The 20,177-nt window shown below is 47.9% G+C and overlaps 1 protein-coding gene and 1 pseudogene across 9 annotated transcripts in view; both read right to left on the reverse strand.

Annotated features, from left to right (window-relative positions):
- Window positions 1-8,435: 8,435 nt before the first annotated feature.
- LOC146434365 (uncharacterized) lies at window positions 8,436-9,990 on the reverse strand (annotated as a pseudogene).
- Window positions 8,436-20,177, reverse strand: part of HDAC4 (histone deacetylase 4) — a 163,723-nt gene continuing 151,981 nt past the window's right edge. For all 9 annotated transcript variants that reach the window (XM_085065865.1, XM_085065866.1, XM_085065868.1 and 6 more), the window contains 5 exons: window positions 19,334-19,452; window positions 17,716-17,849; window positions 14,721-14,805; window positions 14,185-14,326; window positions 8,436-13,760 (listed from right to left, as the gene is read on the reverse strand). In XM_085065865.1, the coding sequence (XP_084921991.1) occupies window positions 13,721-13,760; window positions 14,185-14,326; window positions 14,721-14,805; window positions 17,716-17,849; window positions 19,334-19,452 (520 nt within the window). In that variant the 3' untranslated portion in view covers window positions 8,436-13,720. The remainder of the gene's footprint in view (window positions 13,761-14,184; window positions 14,327-14,720; window positions 14,806-17,715; window positions 17,850-19,333; window positions 19,453-20,177) is intronic.

Raw genomic sequence — 20,177 nt, forward strand, 5'->3', positions numbered from 1 at the left:
TGGGGTCACTCTGTGTCCCTGCACCACCACCCTGTCACCACCCACCTGAACCTGCTGAGGTGCTGGGATCATGCTCTGGCCCTTGGATGCCTCAAATCCAGGTCTGATGGATCACTGAAGGGAAAACAAAGTCCCAGCCTCTGTGTCAAGCCTCAGGTGTCCTGATCCCTCCCCTCTGTTTGGGGGATGCTTAGCAAGGAGGAGATACACTCACAGAGATGTTTGCTCAGCAAGGATCAGCGCCAGCTCCGAGAAATCTCTGAGAAAACCTCTTAGGATGACAGAGGAGAAACCAAGGGGGTCCTTGGCTGATATTTATTATCCCATCTCAGCTCCATCCTCATCTACTCATTTGTAACTCTCCGGGTAGCTGACAGCATCAGGAACTGAGGCCAGAGCATCAGATTAACAACATCTTTCTTCTCCAGGCTCTTGGCCACATGTCTGAGTTGGCTCAGCCCATGAACAAAACCAAAACCCCAAATCTCAGGGGCTTGAGACAGAGGTGGGGGACGTGGGGACAACAGGACTAATGCCCTGGAGCCAGTTGTGGTTCTTTTCATTTCTTCATTTCTCTCCTTAGGGAGACAAGATAACTACTTTTTAAAAATTTTTAATTTTTTGTTGTTTTTTAAAGAAAGGAAGGTGCAGGGTGTGACACCCATCTCTACCACCCTGGCTCAGCCTGGGCTGTGTCACACAGGCACATGTCTCTCTGGCCCTGAGCAGGAACTCATCTGTGCCCTTCAGATGGCATCAGCAATGATCCCAAAGCCACTCCTGTGCACCACTGTGCTCCTCCCTGCCTCCCTGGCTCCATAACCACTAGAGGGGAGTGGAAGGTAGCGAGTTGAGGAGGTGGTTGTGTCCTCTTTGGATACCACAATGTCCATGGGATGGGAAGCTCTGCTGCCTTGGGTGTTCACCACACCCAAAGTTTACAGCATCCTCATGAGAAGGTTTTCCTAATCACCCCATGGCACCAGCAGGGTGCTGAAGCAATGGAGGAGCCACGTGGGATGTCAAAATTGTTGTCCAGAGAGAGCTTTGGGATGCTGGATGGAGGCTGGAACCCCTTGGGGTTTGTTCTTTTGTTCCCTCATTCACTCATTCATTCATTCATTCATTCACTCATTCATTCATTTCCCTTCCCTTTCCAGAGGGAAAGTTTCTGGAGGGAAAGTCTGGGGAGCTGCAGGAACAGGAACAGGAAGAGGAACAGGAACAGGAACAGGAACAGGGTTCCTCAGGAGCTGTGATGCAGAGGACATCTCCACCCTTTCCAGTCCCTTAGCTCACATTTTCCCAGTGATATCCAAAATATCCCAAAATAAACCTGAAATAAAAGGCTTGAACCAATTAGAGCAAATTTCCATGTGGAGGAAACACGGAGAAAAGGCTGAACTTTATTTTTTTCTTTTTAGTCTGGAAGCCCTTGAGGTGCTTTTCATTTCTCCTCTCCAAATAGTTTCGTGTGTGTCTCAGTGTGTCTGAGCCAGCCCAAGCACAAGTCATCAGGAAATGCTGGGGATGGTGGGGATGTACATTATGTACAGGGAATTTAGTGCCAAGCCTGGGACACCAGGAATATTTCTGGTTTTGCCATTGGGAAAACCTACATTTTACATTTTACTGCCTCGAGTCGCCAGCCCACAGTGAGGCCATTATTAAAGAGCTATAACATTAAGGCATAAACCAAATTTAAAAGTTCCCTTGCAGAACTGCGGTGAGCAGGGAGAGTTATCCCATTAATTTGGAATTTTTGTGGAAATGGGAAATGTGGGGGGTTCTGCCGGGAGCATCTTCTTTTCTCCACTAGGGAACAGGTCAATATTTTGCTTGTGTCCATCCTGGATGAGGCTGGATGGGGCTTGGAGCACCCTGGGATAGTGGAAGGTGTCCCTAGTGGAAGGTGGGAATGAGATGAGCTTTAAGGTCCCTTCCACTCCAAACCATTTTAGGATTCTGTGCTCCCCTTAGGTCACTGCAACATTTCATTTATTACCTCCTCCCAGACAAAACCAACTCAGTTTATCTCCTCAAGGTGATGGGCTGGGCTCTGTCTAATCCTCTAGCTCTCTCTTTTATCTCTCCCCGATCTGTGAGCAGCTCTGGAGTCCATCAGCCCTGTGATATCATCCCTTGGCACATCCCTGCCTGCTCGCCTGCTGCCAGCATGGATCCTGTAAACACTCACAAGGAGCTGCGCTGCTCCCCAGGGAAAAGGGCTGCTTCTTTCCCTCCTCCCCTCCGCAGAAACAGCCCATCCTTCATCCTTCATCCTTCCTAGCTCATCCCTATTCCTTCACGGCTCGGCAGGGAGGGAGAGGAGGAAATGCAGCCTGGAGGGGAAGCAGGAGGATGGTGGGGATGGAGAATCACCCTGGAAAAACCACGGCGACCTCGCTGACTAGGGAAAACAAACAAACCCAGGCAGGAAGGAGGCAGCTGCCTTCTCTGCCAGTCACTTGATTATTTTTATTTTTTTCAACCTTTTATTTAGCTCTGCCTGTTGAAAAGGCTTTTCCTTGATGTGTCACGAGTTCTGCAGAGCACTGGGCAGCCAACACCCAGCTGGGACTGAGCCAGGTTATATCAGCAGCCTCGGCAAACGAGATTTTTGGGATTAGCCAGGCATGGATCTGTCTGCTTGCTTCCTCATCCCTGCCATCCAGAGAACTTCCCAGCCCATTCCCTGTTCACCCTCCTCAGCAAGGGCAGTGATCTCGGAAGGATTAAATTTCTGAGCACGTCTTGAAAAGGGACAGAGAGACCTTCTGCTACCCCAGGTTGCTCCAAGGCTCATCCAGGGCTGAATACCTCCTGGGATGGAAGCTGCCAGCCCTCCCAACCCTTCCCATGCAACAGGGAAAGGGAAAAAACCCCAAACCTCTCAGCACCATAAAGATTTTATTATAAACAAAGCAATTTGGAGCTGGGATGATTAACATTCCTTAATGAGGAAGGTGGGGGTGCAGCAGGGCTGGGGGAGGGGAGGCACAGCACCCTCCTGAGGGTCCCACCTTCCCACCTAATCCCCCCCTTGCCATCTGGCAGATTTACTGGCCCCACTAACGTGGCTCCCACTGATCTAATGAGGAATTGCAGGCTGGGCTGCATTTCCTAATGAATTTTTCCTCCCTGCCAGAAAAGTTCAAGGCCAGGTCAGATTTTATATATATTTATGTATATAAGATAGATACATCTGTAAATACACACACATATTTTTCTTTCCAGGTGATTTCCACCTTTCCCCTTCTAAAGACTCATTCAGCCTCATCTTCCCTACTCACTGGCTTTTGTACTGTTGGCCTGGGTTGGGCTAAAGAAAGTAATCCCAGGGCCAAGTCCTCCATCCATCCATCCATCCATCCATCCATCCATCCATCCATCCATCCATCCATCCATCCATCCCCTCGTCCCAGGGTGGGGATGCTCCATGGTGCTGCTTCCCCTGGGTGCCACAGGAGCACTGGCTCTGTCCTCACCCCACTTCCAGCCAGGAAATGCTGATTTTATCAAGCTCAGCCTTGGTTTGAGGGGCTGGAAAGGGAAGATGGGGGGTTGGGACTTCAAACAGCGCCATCCCTCCTCCCACAGCTTCACAGGGTCACCATCAGAAAGGGACATCCTAAATCCCTGTCCCGCTCAGTGCTCATTTGGCTCCAGCAAGAGGTGACCAGCCTGCCCTGCTTTTAGGGCAGCAAAGCCTCAAAAGTGTTTCTAGGTGAATTTTGTGATGAATAAAACATTTCTAGGTGAGTTTTGTAGAGAACAAAGGCTCCTGGCATGGCCACTCTTGAAGGGCTTTCTCCTCTTGTTTAACCAGAGCTCTGGCAGGAGTCAGGAGGGGCTGGCATTGCTCCTGAAGGCTTCAGGATGCCAATTCCAGGCACAGCTTACTGAGGAATGTGCCCACCCTCACTGATTTAGGATTTCCTGGATCTTTTCTGTCAGTCAGCCCCATTTTACAACCGAGAATTCCCGTTCTGCATGGAATGGGGTCAGAATCCAGAGAAGGTGAAGGGGTGCAGGGAGGTCCAGATGGACCCTCCATGGAAAATTTTGGGTATAATCCTCACAGGTTTCCTCCCTTCTGCTCAGAATTAACCATAGCTGCATGCTGGAGAGATGCACACTTCCCCCAGGGGACTTTCCCATTGGAGAGGAGGTTTGTCTGGACACAAAGGGGCTTGGGAAGCTGAATTTCAGCAGTTTTCCTCCCCCAGCCTCGAGGAGAAGCAGTGCTGACATCATTGCCACGAGGCAGCAGCTTCCCAAGGTGCTGCTTTCCCACCACTGGTGCTCGAGAGGATCTTCCTGGCTGCTGTTTTCCAGCCCTGCCAGGTAACTTTTCCCTGTTGGCACCAAACGAGGGGATTTGGAGCTGAACCTTTCTGTTGTGCCAGGAATGTGATTCCCTTTCCTTGCTGGCAGCTGGGAGACCTGATGGAGACAATCTGGAGGGATTCCCTCACTCCATATCCCTTTTCCTAAGCTGGCTCAACACTGCCAGGCCACATCCTGCTCCTTGAGATATCCCAAACAGGTCCTCACCTGCAGAAACCTGGATCCTTTCCATCAGCAGAGGAAGGGAAGGATTTGCTGTACTCGAGCTCCTCCATGGATCCCAGAATCCCAGGATGGTTTGAGTTGGAATGGACCTTAAAGCTCATCCCATCCCACCCCTGCCATGGGCAGAGACACCTTCCACTATCCCAGGTTGCTCCAAGCCCTGTCCAACCTGGCCTTGGACACTGCCAGGGATTGGGAAAACAATCCTGTTGAAAGAGCTGCTAGAACCTTTGCCTTCCCAAACCCCTGAAGCAGCCACACGCCTTCTCACCAGAGGCTGCCTCTCCAAGCTGCCTTTTTCCCACAATTTCCAGAGTTTTACAGCCAACATTCCTCATTTTCCATGTCATTAATCTCCACAGGCCCTGGCTCCAAGCAGGCAGGAAGCCAAACGCTGCCAGACAGGTTCCAAGCGAAATCCAAGTTGTCTGGAAAAGGAGAAAATCCAACTGAAAGTTGGGAAAGCACCTGAGCCTCAAATTGGCTCTCCCCAGCCACCCAGCAGGACAAGGGTGGTGCTGCTCAGCTAATAGATGGATTTGGTGGCAGTCAGGGTGTCTTTTCCCATTCCACTCAATTTTCCCAGCAAAATACTACATGTTCCTTTGAGCTCATGGCTTTAATTGTACCCAAGGGGGAAAAAAACCCCCAAAAAACCCCAACCCAAAGCAAAACTGCTGGGGGAATGGTTGGACTCAGCGGGCTGAGAGGGCTTTTCCAACCTTGGTGATTCCATGGTAAATTCAAGGCACTGTGTTTTCCGACTAAGGAAAGGTGGGAGCCGCCAAATTCCATGTTTTTGTGTTCCTTCAGACAAAATGCCAGCCTGGCTCAGCTCGGGGAGCTGCATGCTCTGCCCCAGGAAGGGATGGCTGAGCAGCCCAGCAGCAGCAGCAGGGTGATCCAGGATCCTCGGGAACAAGGGAGTGATCCTGGAGCGAATCTGGGATGCTCCTTGGAGGAGCCCTGATGGAGTCTGCAGGCACTTCACGCCCTGCTTGGATTCCTCTCCCTTCCATCCCCCTCCAAGCCTCTCCACAGCAGAGCTGGGAAGCAGCCCGGGATGCTTAAACCCTAAGTCCTGCCTCGCTCGACTCACAAAGGGAACCGAGAGGAATTGTTTTGGAATAACAGTGCAAATCAAATTTCCCGTCGCAGATAAAGGGGAGAGAGGTCAAATATGAAAAGGCTTTAGATGAAAGAGGAATTAGCCTGCAGCCCGCCCGGAATAACTCAATTCCAGTCTCGTTTTCAGCACTCCCGGGATCTGGCACGGCTCAGGTCTCTGCCGAAGCCCAGCAGATAAACCTGGCCAGGGCAATTTGTTATCCCCAACACGGAGCTGCTTCACCAGCCACAGGCTGAGCCCCTAAAAGGAGGGAAAGCATCCCGGTGAGGCTGGGGACAGCATCCATCAGCCCAGGGAGAACCAGGCAGCCTGGATCAGCTTCCAGCCGGAGCTTCGGGAAGCCACCCTGTGGTTCGGGTGTGCAGATATTCCACAGCCTCCTCCTCCTCCTCCTGCCAGGCTGCATCCCCCGGCGGTGGGGTTGGGCACCTGGCTGCCCCAGCCTGCAGACATTCCCTAAAACCAGCTGGGAATGCCTGCAGACATGCCCTAAAATCCGCAGCCCCTCTTCCCTTGGCGCTCCCGAGGCTTGGCAGGATTCGGGATGAGCTCGGGATGCTCCCAGCGGAGATTTCCATCTCCAACATTCAACTTCTCTCCCTTTCCCAGACAAAGTTCTCTCCACCTTTCCCAAAGCCATATTTCATCCCTTTCGGTCCCAGCCTTCCTCCAGAACAATTTGGGAGCAGCTTGGGGGCCAGGCAGGGACCCTCAGCATTGCCAGGACCTCCTCCTGGATAAATGGGCTCCAGGAATTCCTGTCGCTCACCACCGGGTGAACCCAGCCGGCTCAAAGGAGGCTGCTAAGCCTGTGCTGGCTGCATTATCCTCGGGGATTGGGGAGGATTGCAGGAATTGCTCTGTGCTAGGAGGGAAGGAGGGATTTTAAAAAAAAAAAAAATTCCCTTTCAAACTGAAACATGTAATTGAAGAGTGAAATTCTGAAAGCTTGCTCAAGGACTCTGGGTATTTAATCGCCTTTAAAGCTCAGGAATTGCTCCCCATTCCCTTCCTGATTTAATGGGAAACAGGTTTCTCGTTCCTGCAGGCACTCTGAAGCTGGTGACCATTGGATAATTGTGCCTTGATACAGCAAAAATGCACAATTCTGTCTGCATCCTCACCCTTCTACATATAGTAAAAACACTTTGTTGTTTTTTTTTTTTCCTTTTTCCCCATTTAATTGCATTGAATTTGAAGGAGGAGTCCCTGCCCATGGCAGGGGGCTGGAACAAGATGATCTTTAGATCATCGTTTCTCTGATTGTATGATTCCAAACCTTCCCCCCCTTGGGGCAGGGGAATGAATTAATAAAAGAGATGAAAAAGACTCAAAGGCCTGAAGTAAATCAGATAAATGGCACCTGTCTGTGGCCAGTGCCCATTGATGCTCTGGCTGTGCAATCCAATCCACACAGGTGTCCCTCACCGATGTCCCTGTGCCACCCCAGGCTGATCCCAGCCCTTCCCAGCTTTCCACATCCTTCCAACGGCACAGAAATCCCACAGTCCCACCCAGTGAAGCCCTGAGTGAACCCAGAGAGCATCCCTTTCCTTCAGAGCCTGTCATTAGTTCAGAATTTGCTCCGTCCCTGCTGCAGCCTTCCATTAGCACAGCCGTGAAATGGGAACGTATTCCCCATCCTCAGCAGGAAAGGGCTTTGCCAATCTGTGCTGCTGGATAAAAAGGCAGGCTGCGACTTCCCCACAGCCTGGGGAGATGGCTTTTTACCACTCCTACAATTCCTAAAATGTATTCCCTGCTGCTCAGCGAACAGCCCTGCTGAGGAGAGGTGGTTCTCCAGGCACCTCCGAGATTTGTTCCCTGAGCAGCTCCTGCAGGAAGAGCTTTCCATTCAGGGATTGTTTGCCATCACTTTCCTTGGGTTTTCCTTCCTGCTGCTTTGCTCTAGCTGAGCCTTTGCAGCTTGACCCCCTGGCCCTTGCATTTTTAAATCCATCTTCATTTGACCCACGAGCTTTCCCACTTTTCTCTTTCCTCTCTCTCCTTAGCTCCCTCAGCTGCTCCAGCCCCTTCCCAGATCCATTCCCTTCCCTGGACACACTCCAGCCCCTCAATGTCCCTCTTGTTGTGAACTTTCTCCTGCCTTGGCCCAGCTTTAGCCTTTTCTCCCATACCCAGGCAGACAGATCCAAACCCCATCATAAAATCCAGGACGTTTTCCTGGCACAGACTGAGCTCTTTGCCCCCCATGTGCTCAGGTTGTACATTCAATATTGGATTTTGTTCCTCCCTGTGGTGCTGCCACTGCCACAGACATTCACCTGAAGCACAAAGCCTTGACTTGCTGCCCACAGGGAGGAACTGCCTCCTTCTCCTTTAAAAATATCAGGAAAACAAGTGAAATTAAGAAAATGAAACCCTGTGAGAGGCCTGGGAAGGGTGTGGAGCATCACCCACCCCAGTGGCAGGCCAGGCAGCAGAGGACAATTCCATGAGGCCAATTAGAGGGAAAACACATCTGAAAAAGGCCATGAAAGGTATAAAGGTGGATCTGCTTCACCTGGAAACTAATTTTTTTTTTTTGCAGGTGCTTGTCAACGCACATCTGGGAGCCACAAGGAACTGAGAAGCTCTAGGAACTTTTCCAGGAACATCCCAACACACACATGGGTATATTTTGCCCAAAAAAACCACTTTGAAGAACCCAGCAGGTGAAACATCCCATCCCAGCCAAGGAAGGAAAGAAGATCAGTAGCAGAAACCCGGGTGGTACTATAATTAACTTTTTTCTTTTATTTACACCACAAGAATAACAAGTTGTCATAATGTGGTACAAAATACTGGACTCCTAATAAAGTTGAAATCGAAGTCGGTACTGTCAGAGAAAGACACCATTGGCCAGTAAAAAAAGAAAAAAAAAATAAAGAGAAAAGAGAAAAATAAAAGAAAAACAAAATAAAAACAAAGAGAGAAAAAACAAGAATGAGAAAAAAAAATATTCCAACTCCACCAATTCAAAAGAAAGGACCATTGGAAAATCGAGCACAAAGAATGCTACCATCACTGAAAGTAGGGTCCATACAATAAGAGTGAAATTGTGTCTAAATTACAGCGTAAACCGGTAGCTGCTACCAATGGTGACGTCATACTGAGCATGTATAGGTATAAAGTAGAATATAATATAGTTACAACTTTTTGATACTACATATCTGTAATAAGCTCTCGGGTGAATAATGTTTCAACCCCTTCCCCCCCTCCCTGCCCCCACTTTTATATATATATTATATATATAAGTTTGTCATCCTCATAAATTGGAAAATAGCGCCTCCACTATGGAGCACAGAAAAAGTGTTAATTTATTTTCTTTCAATAGGATACTTTTTTTTTCTTTTTTTTTTTTTCATCATCAATATCAAAGACAAAGTGGAGATGGGCTGAGAACGAGCCCAACTCCGTGACAATGAAGAAACACGTTTTGCCTTTCGCGGTAAAGTCTCGTTTTTTTTTGTTAAACCACAGTGTTGCACAGTACACGACTGCTTAAAGTGAAACCGAGCAATAATACATCATGTAAAAGTAATTTCTTAAAAAAGTTAACGCAGCTGTGCTGAAGAGTTAACTCTTTAAAGTCCTCCTCCTCTCCTCATCCATCCATCATCCATCCATCCGGCTCCTCGGAATGAACGACTCCGCGCGGTGACACAAGGGTTGCATCCAACCTCCCCACCCAGCCGAGAAATCAAAGCAAAAACACCAACCCAAAGGAAAATAATAATAACAATAATAATAATAATAATGACACAGGCAGTTTACTTGGTGTGTTCGGCGTAGTTCCCCTAAAAAACACTGTTTCCACATAAATACAATAAACTCTATTATTGGTAAGTCACAAGTGCTAAATAAACGTCTTAGTTTTTTTTCTTTTCTTCTTAAAATGAGAAATGTTTTAAGTAGTCCTTTTTTGTTTTTTATTTACTCTTTTAAACAATAAAAAGCACAATTTCTTCTCATTAAGTTCAGTAAGACTCGGAAAAAAAAAAAAAAATTCCCACTCTCCTTCCTTTGTGTGTAGCTGTGTGGGTGAGTGTGTGTGACAACAACATCCCAACCTTTAGTCTCCGCAAATGCCACGAGAGGAAAAAAAAAACCCAATATAAAAACAAAACAAAACAAAACAAAAACCAGCCCCAAAAAACCCCAAACCACCTCTTACTTTTTTTTTTGTTTTTCCATTTTTTTTTCTTGTTATCGTTTTCAAAGCTGCCAAGTTTGGCGTGCAAAATCTGTATACAATATAAAGACATGCCAACCTTACAGACCATGCAACCTCAAGGTGTAGGAAACTTAAAAAAATATATTCATATATATTTATATATATATTTATATATATCAATGCCCGTAAAAGAACGTGGGCCCAAAAAAGTTTACAAAAGGAAGAATGGAATGAATACATGACCGTGACTAATAAAAAAAGGAATGTTTTGTATCGAAAGTAAAAAAAAAAAAATCAAACAAACCAACCAACAAAAACCAAAACAAAAAAGAAAAAAAAAAAAGAAAACAAATAAAAACCAAACCCCAATGGTTACTTGTGTACTGCAAACTGGGCCTCACTTCACTGTAAAGAGGATTGGAAGATGTTCCTTCTCTTCCCAAGCAGGTACAAAGGATGCCCTGGGCAGCACGTGATGGGATGCAGGAGCATCCCGGGCTCCTGCCCCATGGCAAAGTCATCTGAAATGAAGAAGCTTAATGGCTCAAAAAGGTGAAAAAACCCCGGAGAGCCTCAAAACGAGGGCTCCCTCCCCTCTCTCCGTGCCCCAGGGAAGAATTCCCAGGGAAAAGCATCCCCAGGGAAGGTCACAGCCCAGGGAAGAGCGTTCCCAGGGAAGAGGGGAATGCTGCAAGACAAATCCACGGCGCCGGGAATTTGGAGGAGACGAGCTCTGGAGTCTCGGGAAAAATCTTTCCATCCTGGCAAAAAGCTGAGGGAAAGGATGGAAAGGATGGAAGGAAGGAAGGAAGGTGGCATCCCGACAAGCTCCTCCGGATTTTCCAAAGGAACTGGCTCAGCACGGTCAGCCGTGGAAGGTTGCAAGAAGGAAGGAAAAAACTTTGCCACGACCGGGAGGAGAAACGTGAAAAACCTTCCGGGGAAGAGCTGACAAGAACAAAGGGAGGTGTAAACACTGCCCACAGCACGGGGAGGAAAATGCCACATCAGTCACCCAATTCAGCAGCCGGATGGATTTGAGATCACAGCAGCAGCGTGGTCGGATGGAAAAAAAAACCAACCCCAAACCACAACACCCCCAGGTACGCGGTGCTCTCGCACAGCGGGATTTTTGGGATACGCCCAGGACGGTCCTTGCAACCGGAGCTTTCGAGATTTTAGGATGTACTTGGGTTGGCACAACTCAAATACTGTAGTGTCTGGCTTTGAAACTAGAAATGGAGGAAGGAAACAAAAGCCTCCTGCATTCGGGAGTCACGCTTCCAATTCCTCCAGCGAGCGAGTCCTGAACGGAACGAAAGCGGCTGCTTCGAGGACTGGAAAGAAGAGAAGTTACTGGAAGCGACCCCGTCAGTCAGCGTGGGAAGAGGATAAAAGCAGGGTGGTTAGGGAGAAGCTGTGCTGGGAAGAGGGATGTGTGTCCTACACTGCTGCGAGGAGGCACACAGGGAGGGAGCACTGTCTCCTCCGGGGCGCTCAACTCTCCCACCCAGCATTCCTGGGAGGCAACGACCTCCTCGGGGTGGGGGGCGAAAAAAAATCCCTCCAGACCCCCTCCCAGCGCCGGGATGAAAAAGAAGAGGAGAGAAAAAGAGGGAGAGAGGAGGTGGGGTGTGTGCGGGCGGAGAGAAAACGCCAGCGGTCGCGGAGCGTCCGACGAGCCTTGCCGAGGGCAGGCAGCGCCAGCAGCCGCAGTCTGGATAAAGGCATCGCCCGCCAGGTAAGAAAATTCCTAATTTTCTTTACATAGCTACTACGAGAGAGCTGAGGAAATATACAGTCGGTGGAATCGTTACAAAAAAGAGCCTATCACGGTCCCTCCTCCTCCTTCTCGGTAAAATGCGCCCTTTCCCAGGAAAAAATAAACTCTTGTCAGTCTGCCCACAGTTCCTTACACCTGCAGAAAGCTGCTCACTGTACAAAAAGAGTTGAGGAAAAGGAGAGAAAATAATACAGAAAATTTAAAAATAAAATTTAAAAAATTAAAAACAAAAAAAAAAAAGGAAAATCCATGTACAAGCAAGAAAAGAGGGAGGAAGAAAGGTTTAGATGCTATTGCCGTTCGGAAAGGAAACCTGCCAAATGGAAAAGAAATGTCAGAGTCACACAAACAAGGCTTCCGGAGGGTTTTCGGGAAATATCCATATAAAAATTAACAGCAAATTCATCGTCTTTGCTATAAAAAACTCTTTTTTTTTCTCGTTTTTGTTAGAAAAGGATCACAACTAAAAACCTTAAATTAAAATACAAATGTTTAGGGTAGTTGCCCAGTGGCTAAAGTGTTGGCTTTCTGAAAAACTTCACAACCTGTCGCCTGAAAAGTCCTCAAGTTTCAACCTGGATCCTTTTCCAAAAGCACCTTTGACGTTCCAATTCCCAAATCTGTCCCTAGGGAGCTTCCAATGGCTACTGTTAGAGTATGCATTTATTACATATTTTTTCTTTTTTCTATAAATGCATCATAAATATTTTTCTCAATAATTCATAGGAATCCGGTTTCTAAGCTTGGAATACATTTGGAATATACATTATACACATATATATATTTATACCTAACAATTTAAGCAATATCTCATGCTAGTTGCTTTTAATAAAAAGCATTCCAGTCTTAAAACCTGCATTTGTGTCTAATACATGCTTCGACAACCAAATTGATAAGTTCAATTACTAGATAATGTAGAAGAGAGAGAAAACATTTGAAAATTGGTTGTTAAAAATGGTTGAATTTCAAAGACCCAACAGTATTTGCCACTTTTTTGGCAACTACCTTAATTTTTTTTCCTTTTTTTCTTTTTTTTTTCCTTTTTTCCTTTTTTTTTTCTCTGAAACAGCAATGAAAGAAAACAAAACAAATCCAAACTTGTCGACAGTTTTTGGAGACGCTCTGTTCAGCTGATGCCTGCTTCCCACCATCATGCCAGCACAAGCCAAAAAAAGTCTTCCTTCCTGATGGCAGTCCTTGGCTTTTCCAACCAGAGGAAAAATATTCAGGAACTGCTGTGTTCTTTGTGGTTTATTATTTTTTTTTAAATTTTTTTTTGTGTTTTGTTTTTTTTTAATTAATTTTTACTTAAGGCATTGTTCCTCAAACTTCAGAAAATCCAGCTGCACCGAATCCATCAATTAAAAAAAAAGGCACAAACTCATCTTCAGATGGCTTTGGAGACAATAAAGCCGACTCCATCTGGGCTACCATTCCCCTTCTCCTTCCCTTTCCTTTAGGTGTCAGATGAGTCCCTCATTTCATTTCCTGTCCCACCCCGATAAAAATACACCATCATCTCCCAACGTTCCCGTTCCGACGAGAGCTGTCGTTGACTCACAGGCAGGCAAGAGCCATTTCCAAATATCCAAGAAATGAAAGTACACGATGGGTCGAGTGGTTCAAGCGGAGATTGCTCAGTTGTGGGTAATCAACTTTGTAAGCACCAGTTTTACGTTAAGGTTTGTTTGATTTGTGTTGTTAAATCTTTGATTTCTTTATTATTCTTGTGTTTTGTTTGTTGTTGTTTGTTTTTTTTTGGCAACTCTGCCAAAGACTTCCTGGGCGTCGTTCCTCTTTCCACTCCCGGTGAGGACCAGAGGAAGAGTGCCCAACGTTGTCAGTCCTTTGCTGCTCTTCACCAGCATTTTTTTCGGCAAAAAGAGACTCAAAGATGTGGAGAGATTTGTTTTTTTGTGTCGCTTGCTTTGCTTTACACCTGGCTGTCCTTCTGGAAAGAACCATGACAGGACGCAGGAGTAACAAGAGAAAGCTTCTTGGCAGAGCTTCGAGACGAAGATGAACAGACAGGAGAACTCCAGCTCGAAGGTGGATGCTACAGAGGAGGCTCCTCTTCCATGGGTTCATCCTCAGGTCTGAGGGAGGGGAGAGGGAGGAGAGAGAGGAAAGAGGGTTGGGTGTGACAGAGTTGGACAATCTGTGGTGCCAAGTCTCCCTCCTTACATTCCCATCGCCTTCCTGCCCAGCCAGCTGGGATCACCTGGAATTAGACTTCCCACCAAGAAGGGCTTTTGGACAATCTGTTTTCATTTGGGAAATGTTAACATTTTCCCCAGCAAAATAAATTCCCTCTCGCGGTCCAAACCCACGCTTGGAGCAGAAGGCTCAGACACAGGGTGTCCACATGGCTCTGCTGCTCTCCTGTAGCCCAGGAGGTCTTTTGGAAATCCACAGTGGGGTGTGGGGAATGCAGCAGCAATGGCTGGAAGGAGAGAATGAACCTGTAATGCTGCTCCTTCTCCCTGGGCAGAGGTGGAGATGGGATGGAAAAGCACTGACCTCTTCTCCGCTGGCTTCACGCCCACCGACAGCGATGCCATGGCCGTCACCGTCTCTGCCTCCTCGTTCTCACACTTCTGGGCCTCCACCAGGGAATATCCCACCGTGGAGGCGAAACGCTGCAGGGAATGCCAGTACTTGCCTGGGGGAGAGGTGACAACAGGGCCATCAGGGCAGCAGCACTGCTCCCGCTGTCCCAAACCCAGCAGCCAGCCCAGAACTGCCTAGGGAACACTCATCTGATCCATATTCTGCCTTCAAGGGCCTTAGGTGCTCAAAAAATAATTCCTTTTCCACCACAAATCCCTCAGAAACTTCTAGACCTAATGACAAATATGGCTGGAAATTCCCCCACAAGGGCTAAAGCCTTGCTGGGCATCACTCCAATCACAGCAACACCAGTTTGTGGCTGCACAAACCCAGGCCAGGGTAAAGTGACCACCAGGAAACTGGGAAATGGGAACATGGAGCTGAACGATTGAGAAACCCATGGGGTGCCCCCAGGGAACCAGCTGGGTCGGTGGGGCTGCACTCACTATGTATCTCGATGACTTTCTCCATGGAATGCACCGCGTTAGCATTTGCTCTCTGCTGGAAAACCTTCTCTGGAAGAGGGTCAAGCTGGAAAGAGAGGAACACCAAAGAAATGTTACCATTGAATCCCAGAATGGTTTGGCTTGGAAGGGACCTCAAAGCCCATCTCATTCCACCCCCTGCCACAGGCAGGGACACCTCCCACTGGTCTCTTCCTCAATGGGAGGTGTCCCTGTCTGTGCCATCCCAGGAAAGGTCTGACAGCACTGCTGGAGAGATGGTTTAGGATTTAGTTGATTTCCTTTAGAAAAAGCCAAGAAGAGGAGACACCTCTGCCCTCCCAGGTTCTCCATTAATGAATGAATTCATCCCAAACCTCCAAGGTGGGCTGTCCAAAACAAGAGATGTCTGTCAATTGTGTCTGAAAACAGCACTCAAGGCCCAGCCAGGGATATTCCCCAGCAAAGAACAGCCAGAGTTTCGCAGTTAAAAATATCTATGGCAAAGTTTAACTTCTGCTCAAAGCCAAGAGAAGCTGCAGCCAAGACTGCTCTTGTGAGCACATGGTAGCCATTCCATAGGTACTTCACGGGATGCTGCATTCCAGATTTAGTAATTATGGATTGCACTTTTCATTAATTCTCCACTCTCAAAATAGTTTTGCTCCAAACTGGTTTCTGTATGACATTAAGAGAAGGCAAAAGCAACTCCTGGATGAGTCTTTAAGCAAGAGCTTTCCAAGGCCTCTTGGTTGACACTGAGACAAAGCACGTTTCTGATTCCAGAGCACACTCCTCTTCCTGGAATAACACTCACAGAAAACATTCCCAGCCTGTGGAAAAGGGAGGAAATACCTCTGGGCATGAGGCACCTGATTGTTATCAGCTTCCTGGTTGAAGGGCAAAGGCTGGTGCTGCCCACGATGGAGTGAGCAGCTCTGCACAGTGATGGGAAAGGAGAGGTGGCTTACTGCTCTGGATTGCCATCAGCAGACCTCAGAATCATGGAATCATGGAATGCTGGGGGTTGGAAGGGAGATAAAACTCATCTCATCCCACCCCCTGCCACAGGCAGAGACACCTTCCAAGCCCTGTCCAACCTGGCCTTGGACACTGCCAGGGATCCAGGGGCAGCCACAGCTTCTCTGGGCACCCTGTGCCAGGGCCTGCCCACCCTCACAGGGAAGGATTCCTTCCCAGTATCCTATCTAACCCTGCTCTCTGGGTTTAAAATGGATTAAACCCATTCCCCCTTTTCCTGTCCCTTCAGGACCTTGTCCACAGTTCCTGTCCAGCCCTCTTGGAGCCCCTTTAGGCACTGGAACACTTCTCCCCAGATCCTTCTCCAGGCCAGACAACCCCAACTCCCTCAGCCTGTATCAAAATCTCTCTCCCCGCACCAAACCCACCTTCGATTTCACTGACACCCTGAGCTTTGCACCACTCTGCCCCCACAGCAGCACAGTTCCCTCCCCCAGTCCTGACCTCCTCCCCAGCACCACAATCAGCTGCACAGCCCAGCTCTGGTTTAATTTCCTGGCTGGCTGGAAAGGAGCCTGTTCCGTGTCCGCACCGCGCTCCTCCCGGCGCGCGGGGTTTGATCTCCGCCGGAGGACGCCGGCGCTCGGGGGACTGGCACCGCTCCCCTCATTTCCTAGCAGCCCCAGTGGAGCTCTGGGATGGCTCCTGAGCCAGCCCAGCTCCCTGCAGCCTGCCCTGGCCACAGCTGCCTGTCCATGTGTGCGCAGGCAGGATCCCCGACACGCCGTAGATCAAACCGCATCAAAGCACCGCGGCTCGGAGCTGCAGCCGCTCCCCCCGACGCCCCTGCCTTCAAAAGGCTCGAGGAAAGACCTGGATAAAACGAGTGTTTCCTGCTTTCTGATGTGGGGGTAAGCCAGGGAATAATATCCTATCTGCACAGCCCACCTAGGACAAGTGAGAGCAGGTCTGTGTTTAAGTGTTCTGAAGTGCCTTGGAGCTGTGATTAAAATAATCGATGTTTTTACCTTTAAGGATCAATATGCACTCTGCTCAATGAAACCACTCAGGCAGCTCATAACATCCGAAGTATTCTGAGTGCTGAGATCTCCCCACAAACCTATCCATGGCTTGGATCAAGCACTTATTTACTGCACGAGGTTGTAGTCAGCAATCCTAGCAGCATGGTGAGCAGGAGGAATGACATCCTCCAGGTGTTATTCCCACTGTTTCCTTTTCAAAGTGCATCCTGCACCCCAAGGTGGATGGAGCCAGAGGATTGTCTGTGGTGAGAACTTAAAGCAGATGGGCGCTGCAATAAACACCTCACAGAATCCCAGGATGGTTTGGGATGGAAGGGACCTTAAAGCTCATCCTGTTCCACCCCCTGCCATGGAAGGTTGCTCCAAACCTCATCCAGCCTGGCCTTGGACACTTCCAGGGATCCAGGGGTGGCCACAACTTCTCTCAGCACCCTGTGCCAGTGCCCCACCACTGGAACTCCCCAGTTTCCATGCTGATGTAGCAGCTACCTCCCAAGATTTCAGCTGTCCTGAGGACTGAGTGCAGGCTGGAGGCATTCCCCATGCCCAGGCCAATTTCTCTGACACAGCCAAGGCTTTTCCTACACAGCAACATGCAGAAAATATAATTCCAAGGAAAAATTCCAACTGCAAACCATGTCAAGCAAGCTGTCCCACAGAGCAGAAACTGCTGTAGGACTAGAGAGGGGAGCAAAGAGAAGGGAAGGCTTGCACAAGGAATTCAGAAATTAATTAAAAGAGTTGTTTTTTCAAAGAGCACAAAGCAAATAATTTGGAGAAAGAACAAACCCAGAAACATCATTCTTAGCCGTTTCACTCACCACACAGACAGCAAAGCACAGGTGGTTTTTAAACACAAAACACTCTTTAAAGCACCAAAGGTCAGAAGGACCCAAAACAACGACAGCAACTTGGCAGGAGGGAGGACGAGACACCCAAACCCGAGGAGGAAGGAGATTTTGGGGTGCCTGTACCTCATTTCCCAGCAGGGCAGACACACAGGCCTCCGAGGCGTCGCAGATGGCAGTGAGGTCGTGGCCACCTTCGAGGGCCAGCACCACACGACCCCCGGCCAGCCCCATCAGCTGCTTCGTCAGGTACCCGAAACCTGCGAGGAGGAACAGAGCAAATGCAGCAGAAGGGCAAAGGTGGCGGCTGGAATCGAGCTCCTGGCCAAGGATCAAAGAATTACGGAGAGGAATTACATCATATTAAAAGCCCACCGGGGGTTTGAGAGGACATAACGCGAGCCAGGTTGGGTTTTAGCCGCGCCGTTCCAGCCGGGATGGATCCGTGTGCTCCCCAGGTGAGAGCACCACCTTGATCCCCCTCAGCACCCTGAATTAAACACAGAATATTCCCTCTGGAAGGGGGGGATTTTTTGGGAGGAAGCAGGAAGGGGACTGGGCAGGGTTTGGGTTGGGATAGCAGCACTGCAGAGCTGAGGCAGGAGAGATTTAGGTTTGACATCTCGTTCTCGGCAGACGGCTCTTGCCGGCCGTAATTCGCTATAAAAATTCCAAGGGCACTCGGCACTTTGATCAGATGACACACAATACATTTCTGCCCCCTTTAAACAAAACAGAACCGAGCGGCCGGGATTTGAAAAACGTGTCCTCAAAGCAACCTTCCCCCCATCTCCAGGAAAAAAAAGAAAAAATAATCAAAAAGCCAAGCAAAGGAAAAGCCAGGGAATTTCCATCCTCCATCCCCGCTCCCTGCTTTCTGTTTCGGAGCAAACCCCTTTGCGAGTTGGCAAATTAACAAATTAACAGATAAATAAAAACATTCACTGCTGATCCCATAACTGGTTTTGTGAGAGGAGCAGAGCATGGCAAATTGAACCAGCAGGTAAAGGAGAACTTCCCTTCCTAAAGTGTTTCTGGTTATCTCAAAGAACTCGTCTCTTGTAAATCTATTTCACTTTATTCTTATATAAAGTTTATAGGTTCAGCTCCCTCACGAGGTTTTAAAGGTCACTGTAGAGAACAACTTTCCTGGCTGGAACAAACTCCTAAAAAATAATAATAAAAACTCTTTTTGCAAGAAAAACTGTTCTCTGGATTAATCTGAACGAAACAGTGCCAGGTAAAGTCCACGTAACCTGGAGGGGATTTCAGTGCATCTCCCAAAAACATCCCAGACCCGAAGCAAAAAGGAGGTTTTTGTGGATCTCTGTAATTAACTCAAAGGTGGGGTGCAAAAAATATTCAAAATTTTAATAAGGTATCCTGGAGGAAGAAATGGACTTTTAGTAGCAATGAGAGTGTTTACAGCTGGTATTGCCTTTTTGTGCGATTTTATATTAAAGTCAGAGTAACTCTGTAGTTCAGCAGAGATGTGACTATAAATAAATTACAGAATATTACATATTGAATATTTCAAAGTTGAAATATGCAATGCTTCAAAAAAAAAAAATTAAGGCTTCAGCCAGGCCAAAATATGTATTATAAAAAGACAAATGACATGAAAATTCAAAGACTGAAAGTTTTGCCATTGAAACGAAAACCTGAAATAGACCCTGAAATGAAAAATGTGGGAATACTGCCCTTCAACCCCTAGGACAGCAGCAGAAGCAAAGGCCCCACTCACATTTTGCTGACAGATTATATCCTCCGAGGGGTGTGGGATGTCCTTCCACAGCATCGAAACCAGACGACACCAGCACGACATCTGGGGCAAACTCGTTGGCAATGGGCATCACTACTGTCCTGCAACACAAAATATCCACAGCAGACATGTCAGGGTGGCTCTGCTGGATGCTCAAACCTTCTTACCAGCCCCCTTATTCCATGGTATTCCCTTCCATGTGTTTTCCTGCAAGGTGAGAGCCGGGCTGGCAGAACTCCTTGCACTCTTCCTCCAGTGACATCCTTGTGTTTTGAGCGGGGAAATTAGTGTCATACCTTGTGCTTCCCGTTTGGGATCATATCCTTCCTCATATCCATGGGAATAAGGATAAAATAGGAGGGCATCTGGCACAGGCTGCAAAACCACTTGGAAAACCTCACTGCAAGGCATTATCTCCATGTCCTCCTTCAAAACATCTCCTTTAGGCTTTGCAAAGTGATTCCTTTCTCTCTTGCTGCACTTCTCATTTCCCAAAATGAAAGGCTGGGAATGTCCCATGGGGTAAAAGAGCTTTAGAATGCAAACATCCCACCCAAATCCACCTCTTCCAATGCTAGTTCCCCTTCCTCTGATAGTTTGCTCACTAAAAAATGTATGGAATTGCTCAGCATCCATATCCTATCAATTGTTAAAAGTTGTATTTCAATTAAACAAGAGCTCTGCTCCTGTGGTTTCTCACCAAAAAACCTTTCTCCCCTCTGGTTTCTCTCTCTCCAAACTCCACAACTTCTCTTCTAAACCTACATGAGGTTGCAAACACCCCATTCCCTACATCAAGATGCACTTGCCAAACTATTTTTCCAGT

Source organism: Lichenostomus cassidix, chromosome 7, assembly GCF_008360975.1.
Source record: "Lichenostomus cassidix isolate B80296 chromosome 7, HeHo_3.0, whole genome shotgun sequence".
NCBI classification, from domain to species: domain Eukaryota; kingdom Metazoa; phylum Chordata; class Aves; order Passeriformes; family Meliphagidae; genus Lichenostomus; species Lichenostomus cassidix.